The 13,630-nt window shown below is 38.0% G+C and overlaps 1 protein-coding gene across 7 annotated transcripts in view; it reads left to right on the top strand.

Annotated features, from left to right (window-relative positions):
• Nucleotides 1-13,272, top strand: part of MIB1 (MIB E3 ubiquitin protein ligase 1) — an 84,366-nt gene extending 71,094 nt beyond the window's left edge. For 4 of the 7 annotated variants that reach the window (XM_038163836.1, XM_038163851.1, XM_038163888.1 and 1 more), the window contains one exon: nucleotides 8-13,272. In XM_038163836.1, coding sequence (XP_038019764.1) covers nucleotides 8-151 — 144 coding nt within the window. In that variant the 3' untranslated portion in view covers nucleotides 152-13,272. The remainder of the gene's footprint in view (nucleotides 1-7) is intronic. The other 3 variants (XM_038163870.1, XM_038163843.1, XM_038163879.1) reach the window with 1 other exon arrangement.
• Nucleotides 13,273-13,630: the final 358 nt, after the last annotated feature.

Genomic DNA, 13,630 nt, shown 5'->3' on the forward strand with positions numbered 1-13,630 from the left:
TCTTTTCCAGACAATGTGCCCTGTCTGTTTGGACCGCCTGAAGAACATGATCTTTCTGTGTGGCCATGGGACGTGCCAGCTTTGTGGAGACCGAATGAGCGAGTGCCCCATATGCCGCAAGGCAATTGAACGGAGGATCCTTTTGTACTGAACAGGGGCCAGGGTCTTTTACTAGGTTGTGAAAGAGTAAGGACGTGTTGATGGTTTTAAACCTCTTGTTAGTTTGAAAGGTAGTAAAGGGTTCTGATGAAAACATTTCTAATACCGTAGCACAGGTTTGTTACATAGTAATTGTTAAAGACTGTGAACACACCAAATAAACAGTATTTGAACAGTCAGCTTTGTAGCTTTACTCATAAAAAATGTCTAAGCCTAATGCTAATTTAAAACAGTCTTTTTTTAATTTTGTTTCTGTCTTCTTCTTCCCCTTAAAGTTTAAAGGGACAATCTTATTCTGTTTTTGTTCATGTGTATCATGTATGTATCAGATGTCAAGTGATGTAAGGGAATTTTTTTTCACATTGTCAGTTACTCTCAAACAAATATTTAGGATTTTTTTTTTTTTTTTTTTTTTTTTTTTGCTTTGTGCTTTTCTGGAGGGTATCAACATTTCCTGTGACAATTCTGATTCACAATTAATTCTTTCATGACTATGTATAGTCATGAAAAATCAATACAAAATACATACACAGTAACAATAGATATACTACTCCCATAAGGTTGTGCCTCAGAATGCAATGGTAGGGTAATTCTGACTTCATCATGCCCTTTGTTCCCGAGGATGGGTTGTGTAGGAAACAATAAAAAGAAAAATCTGTTTTAGAAGCATTGTGTTTCCAAAACCGCACTTTGAGCTGAGCTAACAGGTTCAAGCTAAGTAACTTAAACAGCGAGCTTCATAATTCTGCTAATAATAATTCTGCTAATTACTTGACTTTGTATGGAATTGCTTTTAGCTTGAGTGAAAGGAGAACATTTGAGCAGTGGGTCAGTTATCCTTTTAGATGAGGGAATTTGGTCTGTTATGCAGAAACACTTACATGCAGAGCCATTTAAAAATTGTGGGTCTGTGAATTCAGAAAAAAGAGGTTTTGCAAAATTTTCTTTCTTTTTAAGTGAGTTTTATTGTCTCCAGGCAAACAGTGTCAACAGCAAAAGAGAATATTTAATATTGATTATTCATCTAATTGGGGTGATAACACCAGAATTTATCTGTGAGCATTACTGAATAATACTGCAAATGAAGATATTGCTAACAGAACAGTGAATTTTGTGAGCTGTGTCTAGTTGAACTAAATTTTGCTGAAGGAGTTTGTTGTCCCCGATACGATACAGAGCTGTTCCTCCTGACCCCCAAAATGCTACTGTTAGGGACTGCAAGCTATTTAACATTTTGAAAACAAATGTATCCTTTCATCCTTTTTGGTGGTAGAAAATGCACTGATTTAAGGATCTCTTGTAGCTAAAAGGAATCTGTGCTTGCTCCTGAGTGATTTGACAGTTTTCTGAGTTCATGTAGCCCATTGCCATTGTGCAGACTTCATTTGGATGTGCTCTTGCAGAACATTAAAGAAATCCATGCTGGAGTCACTTAGGTGCCTTACTTGCAGCTAAGATAAATTTATTATTGAATTCTCATTGCATATGTCTAAAATGTGGGCAAAAGGATAGTTCAGGGAAAGATCCAAGTAAGGATAATGTAATTGTGGTCTTTACAGATAAATCAGTCTGTCTTCTGAAACTTATGTGGGTATGCCTGAACTGTGCGGATGTTGGCAAATGTCTCAGAAGACTGTTACTAATAAACTGTAAAGATAGACAAACCTTTAAGCAATAAGATTTAAACACTGAATAAAGTTTTCCAGGAAACAAGTACAGTGATATATTGGAAAAGTATATGTAGAGGGACTTTTAACACCATGAAGTGGTGTGATACACAGCCTTACAAAAGCCATCTTTAATCCTCATCCAGCATTCCAAATGTTCCTCATTATTTTCAGTGTTCTTTCATTGGACACAATCAAAATTTGGAGTCACTGTAGTAGTCTGGTTTATTTTGTATACTAGTGGTCATCTGTTCTCAGATAATCTGCATTCTTGACCAAATGAAGCGGGCTTCCCTTTTTTTGCTCCTTGATTCCTGTTGTAAAATACCAAAATTTCAAAGAGTTTTAGAAAGTTTTTGATGTAAGGCCTTTTTCAGTTCAGCATTTTGGTATCTCCACTTGAGCTCTGTGTGCATCTGAGTGTTCTTTACAATTTTCATTTGGACAATATGCATGTTACTAAGTTTTATGGTTTGACTTTTTTGGGGTTTTTTTTGGTAGCATGTTTTACAGCTGAACTTTTTATAGTAGGCTTCAGTTTCTTGTCAGGCTTCCCCTGGAAGTACTTCTATAATAGGATGTGCCATTTGATGATCCATTCTGAGTTTTAGCCTGTCGTGCATCAGATTTGTGCCTTGATTTCCTCTGTCTCTGGCAGACGTATTTTGTCCTCTTAGTTCTTTAAGGGAATCTCTGCAAACTTGGCTGCACGGATGCAAGGTGGATCTCTTCTTGATCACGCAACTCAAAACTGAAACCTCATTATAGCAGTTTGCATTTTCCTTAATCTTTGTTGCCGGAACAAGCCAGAATTACTTTAAAGTATTCCAGCTTAGCGTCATCTGAGTTAGAACAGATCTGAAGCATCCTGGGTAGGAAACTGGATGTAAGATCTAAGTTACTGTTTAACACTCTCAGTGCTTGGATACCATCACCGTCCTATGGAAATGGAGTCAATGACTGAAGGTATTGCTGTAGGAGCAGCTTTAGTGTTCTATACTGCACTCACAGCAGATGTATGTGACTGCATAGGAGTTTGTGATGGGACTCATTCAGCAATGTTGTGTGCCAGTTGAAACTGAACTGTGTCAGCTTGATAGTGACACAGAAAAACAACTATTTTAGTGCCAAGAAAAACAACTAAATTAGAAAGACTAGGAAATGTTACCAAGATGCTGGAATTATTTATATAGGTCTCTTATTGACAGGAGGAAGAGCTGTGTCATGTCTGCAGATGGCAATACAGTTTGCCTTTAAAAAAAATTACGAGGAAAAATGCTTGCAAATCCAGTATCATTTATGGAAATAAATATTTATATTCAGACCCTTTATTTTCATTCAGATGTAGAAGGTGAAGCTAGTGTTGTTGAGGATCCCAGTAAGCTCATTCACTTTATTTTGTAGTTATCTGTGCAATGTGCACAGAGTATGAACGTTTAATTGGATAGCACATACTTGAAGGATGAGAAGTTAACTTGAAAGTCAAAGGGGATCATAACAAGGAGGAGAGTTAAGGAAATATCACTGTGCGTCTGTCTTCAGCAAAAGATTAAAGTCTAAATTTCACCTGAGCAAAATGAAAATTGGAAAAATCAGGCATTTATCTCTTAATTTATTGTAAAGTTGTAGAATGTAAGGGTTTGTAAGGTTTGTTATGTCTATTCCCCAGCATTTAATAACAATTTTGAAATTCAATGGAATGAAATATCTCCATTTGTTTCTGGAAACAAGTAACAAGACACCTAAAAATATGTATTGTTCAGTGTGAGATGCTCAGATGTTTAAGTAAAATACTTTCTTTTCCATTCTTTGAGGGACATAAAAAGTGTTTAACAGTTAACAGTTTAAATCACTATGCAGTGATGTAAAGTGTAAGGACAACCTAAGAGGTTAACAAAATAAACTTAATAGTTGTAGATTGTTAACTTTTGTATAACTACCTTTGACTTTTTTTCCCCCCTCAAAACTTGTGTCATCACTTATTGTGGCCCGAGCTTATATGGCACTTCTCAAAATGTGGGCTGCTATTGCCTACTTTCCATTTGTTGGATTACTGTGTATTTGTATTTTGGGGTTTGGAGAAATCCCTTTTTCCTGGAGTGGATAATAAAAACTAGACTGGTGAGATAGCAAACAAGTTGCTTTGTAAATGTGAAAGTTTGATTAGAAGGTGGTGTTCTTAACTTGGACTGGGTGAGAATATAGCAGATTTGCACAAGTACTTGTGCCTTGTTAGCATAATCTTATAATTGGTATTTTAGCTTATTTTAAAGACCTGAAATGGTCTTTTAAAAATAATTAAGTACTTATTGTGTAGATATTTTCTAGAGATGAAGGTTTATGTATGTGTAATTATCTTTAGCAGTATCAATTGCAGTTAGTGTAAACACTAAATTGTTTGAAGAAGCTGCTTTCAGCTAGTGATCTGAGCTTCCTCTACAAAACTTATTGTCAGAAATTTAATTTTACTCTTCCAGTAGCAGCTGGTGAACCGAAGAGCCTATCCTGTTCTTTGTGCTGCATGGGTCAAGTTTTCACTTAAAAAACCAAACCCCAACAACACTACAGTCTAACCTTTAGCAGTGCTACCTCCTTTCTGTCAAAGTGCTGAATCCTTCTCTAGCTGTTTGCTGTGTCTTTGGGAAGGGGTAGGGAATGCATCAGTTTTCTTTCACTTCATCAGTTTTGATGTCTGAATACATTGCAGAGGGTTTTTTAATTTAGAAAATTACTATGTAAATTGCGTACAATAGCATTGTGTGATTTGCCACAAAGTACATTGTATACCTGTGCATAAGTTGCTGGAATTCATTCTGTTGTTTTTCTGTGCATTTCATACTTTGTTTGTGTTGACAAAGCTAAACTGTTGTTTGCAGAAGCTTTAGTATGTGCCATTTTTATAGCTAAGCCTGTGGTAAATACACTAGTTCTGACTCAGGGCTTTTTAACAACTTAAACACATTCACAATATTCTTCAGCACATCTTGGAGAATACTAGAGATTTAATGACTGTACAGTGCCTTGATAGAACAGTTGAATGGGCAGCAGCCATAGGGTCTTCACAAGAATGCATGTATCTTTTCAATCCAGTTAATGAGTTGACATTAATATAGTTGTAATGCCCTTGCCATGGATTTATAAACTTGTATATATGTTTTTCTGTCAAGGAAAATTGGCAAATTTAGATATTGTTAAGCTTTCTGAAAGCTGTTTAATTGTTGCACTGGTCATGAGGATCTGAAGGGCATAATATTCAAATTTACAGAAGTAGCTTTTGTGTCAAAGACAGCTGAAAAAATTTTCCGTATGTGACATTTTTAGTGTGAGGGAGAGATCATTGTATAACATGTAAAAGTACCTGCTTTACTCTGATCTAGTAGATCTTCTGTAAGTGAGAGAGAAATAACCAACAACAAATCAGTATGTTTGCATGCCATTTCATAGTTAGAAAACTTTGTGTCATTTTGAGCTTCTAGGAAATACTTAATTTATCCCAGCCTTAGTGTCTTTATGTATGCAAACTATTCATGTTAGAAAACAGGTTTTACTGAATCACAACGAGCATTTTTGTTTTTCTTAAAACTAACTTTGTATTTTCTGTAAACTGTAGATTTTGACATGACTGTTTATTGGAGAAATTTAAGGTTGCCTGTGTGAACGTAGTGTATTTCTGTATGCAGATAGCATTATATAATTGCTTACTTTAAAACTGCTTAGCAAGGTCTAAGCTTTTCAAAGGAAATGCTGATGTACTGTATGGTTAGTAAAACTTGTCATTTAAGATGTATACTGACTTTTTCAAGAGCTTTGATTTAAAAGTATAGTTGGACTGAATTAATACTGATTTTTTGCACACAGCATTGGAAAAGGGGTGGTGACTCATTTGTCTTCCTCCTTCTTAGTTGCAATGATGTTAGATGTCACCATGGAATTTGAAAATTGGACACCTGAAAAAGTATTTGCAAACGTAGTTACTTGTTGGCATACAAGGTTTAAAAGAGCACCAGACTTTATTGAGAAATTTTGTAGTCCAAAGTTCTTAAAAAACCTGGTTCTTTTATAATATGTTCCTGAAGAACGAGTTTGTGGAAGCATCAGAAGTGCTACGTGCCTTTGAATCTCCAAGGTACTCAAACATTGTTAAAGCAGCACAGTAGAAGTTCGAAGGGCGGATTATATTGTTACAACAGAAAGGTTGATTAAAAATTATCTCTGGATTATGTGCAAATTTTTCTGTAAATATGCAGTTCATAGTACTGTTCTACTGACCTGAGTTGCTGTTAAGTGTTTGTTAGACTCTGTGTTTACTTGTAATTGAATGGCCTTTACAGATCTGGCTATGTGAATGTGATCGTTTAAACATCTCCTGCCAGATACAGTAACTTCCATATTCTGAGACAACAGATGCTGCATCATGGTTTGTACTTTTAGGATTCACTTTAATGGATGCATTTGTAAAAAAAAAAAAAATTAAAAAAAAAAAATCTGTGTAATCAAAGGCAACAAAACCAGCCAGACTTACATGGCTTAGTGTTTTTATTTGTCCTAGTGTACAGATGAAAAAGGGAACTGACAGAATAAAAAGTTTGTTGCTCTCTTTCTCAGTTTCTTTTCATTTTTCAAGTTTCTTCAGCCTCGGTTTATATGCAGGTCTGTATGAAAACACAGTGTTTTCAAATACTTTTGAAAACACTTTATTTTAAAATAATTCATGCAAATTGTTGAAATACATTTGAAGTAGCCCCTTGTTCTTTGCTTTGGGATTTATGAGCTGTTCACATATTTCTCCTTACGTGTTCATTGAACGTGATGGGAGCAGTGCTGGCATTGGTTGAAGACTTCATCTCTGTGGTCTCAAAGGTTTCAGCCCCTGCTGTTGATTGCAGTGGAAGCTGCAGGTTTTGCTCATGTTTGGTATTGATGGGTTTAGATTTTGAGAAAGCTGTTTCCTACTGTACAATATAAATAATTATAATAATTTTATATTATAAGTACTGTGTAATGCAGTTAATTTCTGTATAGTGCACTTTGCTGTTCTAAGTCATTCCAGTTATATCCCATATACAATTGTCTGTTTTTGATGGGAGTGGTGAAAGTGCATGGAGATTTCCTTTGGATTTGACATGAATCAAGTGCAGAGTTCTTCATGGGTACACTCTGTTTCATTTAGGGAGTAAAGATTAGTGGTAGTGTTGGTATAAAAAAGCATTAGCCTTCCTTTTCAGACTTGGCTTTCTACCATAAGGAAAGGAAATATAAGTTATCAGAAATAAAATTGTTGAAGTTATTGTGCTTTGTGCTGCCCTGCTCATGATGGTGACATGCATTAGAAAACTTTTGCTTTCAAGAATGAATCACACCAACTTTTCTTGATGCTTAAGCTTTTGGCTGAAAAAAAATCAGGGTTTTAAATGGTTTGTTCCCTTTTCAGCAGAGTAGTGTTCCAGGAGATTGTAAGGCAGCGGTTTTTTGCAGTCTTTAGAAGTGATGCTATGATGGATTAAAATAGTTTGTATTAAAAACCAAGAACAGTGCCAACTGGCAGTGTACAATTAGGATTTATTGATGCTTATGTGACTGCCCTAGACAAGCTAACAAACCTAATTTCTAAAATTTTTAAAATACACTTGTGAGACTGTAGTGACCTCTTGCAACACTAACACTCTTACTGAATTTTTCTTAGAAATAAATCTGTGGGAGGTAAGGAGACAAACTTAATTCTGAGCCGATTTCACCATTGACGTGCCTGCGTCCAAAAATGTGTGAGTATTTCTCCCACAAGGGGTCAGTAGCACCCTCCATTTGGCACCACTTTTTATTACAATATAAGCAGAAAGCAAACAAGGGATAAGGATAATGATGATTGCATTAATATGTGGGTGGACCAGACCTAACTTGTCTCCTTTTTCAAGCAGGCTAAGTATAATTAGGTTATTTGCTGACTTCGGTAAGCACCGTATTCTATCCTCTGACTCTCATGTGACATGAACATTGCTACTATTGATTAGGGCAAAGTTCCAGTGGAGTGTTTGCCTTTAGCTCTAGTTGAAAGTATTCATTTAGTCAAGCTTTTTTTCAAAAGCATGCTGTTGGAGCAGATAAACTATATGAAAGAGCTTGTCCAGCGGGCAGGGAAAAAGAATTCTTGTAAGAGTGTCCCACATATTCTTAATGATAACCACAGTCTCCCTAGATGGCTAGAGCTGATTAATATTTTCCACTCTTTAGTAAAACAGCTTATAGTTAGATATGCTTTGAAGCCTATCAAGCTGCTCAGTGGAAGGAATGTCCAGCTTCTCAAGGCTTCCCTGAGTATGCAAGTTACTTGCAGGCCAGAAGTTTGAAGTTGAAGTAACTCATAATCTTTCTCCCAAGAGGCTGAACAGACCAGAGAGCTTCAAAAAACATTTCCATCCCCTGTAGCAAAGTCACGTTTCACAAATAGGAATCCTGAGATGGTCACTGTCATTCAGGCACAGGCTCTTATGTGTGTTGAATTTAACAAGAGGCCTTCCTTACCTTTGTGTTTGCAACTCCTGTTATTCTCTCTGTCACATCTGTTGTGGGGCTTGTATTTCATGTCCTCAGCGCTTCTGTCCCCGCTACTGAAATCCTCCATTTCAATTCTTTCTTTGTATTTTTGGTAGCAGAACTGTGTCCCTTCCTTCTTGGTATGTCCCTTCTGAATGTCCTGTTTTCTTTTACACTTCAGGTGGGCATAAGCATAATGAAGCCCTGTCCTTGTGTCCCTAACTCCACTGTGAATTTCTGTACTGACAGGAGGAATTCCTGAATTTGGTCTTGGCATAATTTCACATTAATTTATTGACATCCCTTATTTTTCCCCATTGGTGGCATAAGAAAAAGATTTTGTCTACCACCTGAGTAAAGTGTAGGGCCACTTCTGATCTCAACCATATAAGGAAATTCAGAAACAAGTAAATGTTTCAAGGTTGCTTGGCTTTGGTGATGTCTTTTTGTCCTATAGGCCACCTGTAATTTTCATTCTTACTGTATCCTGGATTTGGTTTTTGGTGGCAGCCTGAGGGTTTCTTTTCAAAGAAACTCACAAGCAACTAGAAGATAGAAGCTTCCATCTACAGTGTCTTGTGCACTTACATTGCCTGGAGGAAGTTCAGAAGGATTGCTTGCAAAGAGAAGGGGTCTGGTTTTGGACTTCTTGCTGCCTCCATAAAGAATTAGGAAAAGAATTCCATATCTCTAGATAAAGTAAATCTTTATAACCCCTATTGTGTCTATACTCTACAGTTGTAGGGTATCATGATGTTCTGTATGAAAGCTATATAAACTAAATAGCAATTACATAGCATTTATTTCCCAATGGCCACAGATTGTTGGCTTTGAAATACAATACTATTATTCTTCCTCTCTTCTTCTGTGATGTGACCTGTAACATAAAGATTACTTCAGGTCAATCCAGACAAGGCAGCTTTTCCTAACACAGAGCCCTAGTTAAGCTGTTTGTGGTACAGCCGTACAATTTAAAGCATCATGCTCAAGTTTTTTGTCTGATTTTCTGATTTATAGCACATGGCACTTAAAACACCTAATTTATATTGATACTGGGTTTTGGTCAAGTGATTCTGATTCTGTATAAGGCTGAGGAAGTCTTCATATTATTGTTGTCCTCTAAAACTACATTATCCAACCATTTCATCTAGAGGACATAGAGTCTGGAAGCACCATACTTTTTTGTTGAGATAGAAAAGTGTGCTAGAGTAAGGGTATGGGGAAACTTAAAGCTAAAATACAGTCGTAGACCTAGTTCTTGTGGTGTTTATGAGGTGGAAATTCAGATGGCAAATTTGACAGTATTTAAAATTGAGTTTTAAATTTCTCTGTACCCTTTCTGGAGAGCCTGTAACATAGAAACATTGAGTCCTGCTGAAACCCTGCCATGTCCTGCATGTCCCACCACCCCAGATAGGTCCCTCCACACCAAATCTCCCTGGAGGGAGATTGTCTTATGAGATATGCCTTATAATCACACTGAAATTATTCCACCCATGGAGAAGGAAGGCATGGGAATTACAAACCAGTCCCTAGAGCAAAAGTTGTGGATTTGCTGTTCTATTTAACACAGCTTTCTTCCCATGGCACACACTGAGGATGTGAAGGAGTGAGTGATCTTGACTTGGATTTTCTGTGTGCTGTGGCTGTCTGCAGCCAGGCAGCAGCATAAAGGAGCTGCTGCAAATCAACTGCTCAGTAATGAGCTGTGTGAGGTGCTCACCCTGCAGCAAGCAGAAGTTGGGAGCCACTTATGCTTTTAAAGTGCTGCAGCCAAGTAGGGTTGAGTGGGCCAAGCCCTCTGGGCATCTACTTATCCTGAGCTGACATTGCTTTATTGGTAAGTGGCATTGAAATGAAATAGATTTGAAAAGCATATCTTCATTAACAAGATTGGGATAGCAGACATTTGATTTTAGGCTTTATCTGCTGTGCTGAATCAAACGGTGACACCAAGATTTGGCAAGCAGTTGTTGAGCACTCCAGGAAAGGTTAGTCATTGGCTTTTGTAGGAGTTTCTCAACTTTGAGGACGTAGTCAAATAGTCCTCAGGAAAGAAAAAAACAACCAGCTAGCAAGAGTGTTTCAGAAGAAAGCTGGTTCTTTTTTTTTTTTTTCTTTTTTTTTTTGGTTGGTTGATTGGCTTTTGGTTTGTTTTGGATTTTTTTGTTCTCACCCTCTTCTGGATGGCAACTGTGGTGCCTGGTTTTTCATTTCTCTTGCCAATTTTCATTTAGCCAAAAGTGCTGCCATAGCTTCTACTTGACATCTGGATTTGCCAAAAACAAACATATATCCTATATGTCTGTTCCAGCTATTCCTGAGCATCATATTACCTCTCCCCAGAACATCTTCCAAGGGTATGAGTGTGTGCTTGTGGGGTTGTAGGAGAGCTAGTGTTATCCTCTGTAACTTTCCAGTATAAGGAAAAGAATTTAAGGTTGATTTGGTCTGATCTTTTTCTTTCTGACCATCTTCAATTATCAAATGTTGAGATGCGTTTTTTTTCATGTGGCATTTAATTTTGAGAGAAAGTCAATGGGGGCATCATTGCTGTGCCTGGAGTTCCTGGATTTGGCCTGTCCTTAAGCCTGTTAGCCTAAGATTGGTTGTTTTATGAGGTACAGGTATTTAAACACTAAGCTAGCCAGCACTGCTCGTAGGAATATTAATAGAGATGGCCTGGAGCTGGCAGGTTTTTCTGGGGAAGATAAGGAAGGGCTTAGCACATCCTAGGTTAAGCTCTTCCCTGTCACAGCTGGATGCTAAATGCTGTGTGACCTGCAGTGTCTGAAGGGTAGATAGAGATTAAGGCATCCTCATGGCACAGTGCTGTGTCCATAGGAGCTAGCCGTGAGAGAAGTGCACTGCATCCATGATAACATAATATTTTTTTGTGATTTGGTACATCTGGCTTTTCTGGAAGGGTAGGTAGCCTGAGATGAGGTCAGTAGGTAGCCTAGGAAACCTGGAGATAGGGCATTGGGTGGTGCTTGGTACTCGTAGCCCAGAACTCTAGAACGAATTTGCTCATGTATCTGTGGATTGGCTGTCAGTGAATTAGAAACAAGAGAATTTATAAGGCACCAGCTTTCCATGTTTGCATGAAAAGTGTCCTTCCCTGTGCTTTATTAATTTGCTTCCTCCTGATATGGAAAGAACGCAGGAAGCTAACAAGCCTAGCTTGTTTTGCTGTGAACTGTGTATATGCAGCATTGAACATCTCCTTAGATAGCTTTGAATGTGGACAGGCAAAGGAAAAAAAAAAAGGGGGAAGGGGGGAGGACAGAGAGGTCTTTAATGATGTGTTACGTTATTGATGGAATTTCTAACCCAGAGAACTGCCTGCCTGGGAGCTGTGGGCAGTGTTACCCACAGTTACTGCTTGCTCGTGCATAGTTCATTTTTGTTTTATTGTTCAGGGAAGATAAAGTGGTGTCTCTGCTAAGCGTGGTGACTGGCTGGGAAGAGCAGCCTGGTTCTGCTGAGCACAGCTGCCAAAACTGGAGCAAGCCAAGAGAGAGCGGTTCTTTTGTCAGGGACAGAAATGTGGTCTGACAGAGCTTTCTTATCAAAGGGAAGGATTTTTCACTTCAGGAGGAAGTTTGGCTGGGAAGGCATTGGATAACTTTTTTTTTTTTTCAGCTCTGCGGGAAGTCCTGTATAAATGTGTTTTCCATGAATGTAATAGTTCTGCTTCTGACTCTCTGGAGAGAACATTAGTGCCGTGTATGCGGGAAATAACACAAGGGTGACTAAAATACTTTTAATCTGAGTAAGTCAGCAAACATACCTTGTGTGCTCACAGCCAAGAGCCATTTGCTCTTGGCTTATGCCATGGAGCAGGCAAAAAGTAGGTCTCTTTTTTTTTCTAATTTTTTATTCTAAGTATTTCTAAAATTTCCCTTGATCTGTTCCAAGCCATCATGTTGTAGTTAAATTAAAACTCAGCCTTTTCTTCTGGTAAATACCTTGTGTAACAGGAGTGATTTGTTTGTGTTTCAGCTTAAACTTGGATAATTTTGTTTAAACATTAAGAGCCTATGTGTATATAATATAGAGAAGTTTCTCTAGTACAGTTGAAGAAACAAGTTGTCCTCTAACTGGGGCCATTAGATTGTGATTTGTTACATTTGGTTTCCGTGGTTTTCCTGTGAGTCTTTACACGAGTCACTTAGTTTTGTGTTTCCTCTCTTTCTTAAGTGTGAAATGAGAAGTTACTGCTTGGGGGTACGGAAAGAAATCTGCTCGTGTATGGAGGGACTCCTACAACGGCCATAATGAGTTCCTGAGTAGATAAGATGCCTCCCCTGCCAGCCAGACACGCTGTGGTGTACCAGCTCACTTCGGTGTTTTCCTGATGAAAAACTGAAACCAGATGCTAGTGCTACTTCAATCTTGCCACAGAGCAAATAGGCATAAAATGAACTAATACCTTCCACCACCCAAGCAATGGGAGTTATTAATTAACTAGTAATTATATACAAATGTGTATTTTATGATACTTAACAAGTAACTGTTGGCTATTATTTCCTTATTAAATCTGTTAGTAAGAAAGAGCTGTATTCAATACAGGCACTGAGTTATAACTAAGTGAGCTAACAAAATGCCAGCTTTTGGGCGGCGACATTTCTCTGAGGTTCTCTCTCTGTGATCTTGTCCGCGGACTGAAGCATTTTGAGAAGTGCTTTCTGGAACTCCACCTCCCACAGCCAGTAGGTGTCGCTGCAAGCATTGCAGTAAGGGAAGAACGATTTTGGGGAGAAAAAAATAAAAGTTCAAGTGTATGCTGTATTTTTTTAAAGTTAGAAATAATTGCAGAAGAACAATTAAATCCTAAGTTACTAACCTAGCAATTTGAATAGATGTTTCTTGGAGATGCTTAAAGGTTTGAAATACTTATTAAAAAAAAAAATAAGTATCCTAGATGGCCAAGGCAAGTCTTCTGATAGAAGTCATGTCACTGGCAACTTCCATAGCCATGCTGGCCCCAAATGCCGACTTGCTTCCTAGTGCTGAATGCTATGTGCCTCAAAGATGATGGTGGTTTAAAAAAGCCCCAACAGCAAAACAGCCAAAACCAAACACCAAAGAACCCCCAAAAGCCTTTCCTTGAATTCTTTAAAAACACTTATATGGAATTCTTGCTGTTTGCAGATCTGAGTGCTAAAGGTCACTCTGACTCAAAGCTCCCATCTGCCCTGGAAAACTGGCCATCCCCAAAGCCAGCTGAGCTGATGCAGATGCTCTTCCAAGCCGCTGCTGGGAGAAGC

The sequence above is a fragment of the Motacilla alba genome, chromosome 2 (assembly GCF_015832195.1).
Source record: "Motacilla alba alba isolate MOTALB_02 chromosome 2, Motacilla_alba_V1.0_pri, whole genome shotgun sequence".
In the NCBI taxonomy this organism is placed as follows: Eukaryota; Metazoa; Chordata; class Aves; order Passeriformes; family Motacillidae; genus Motacilla; species Motacilla alba.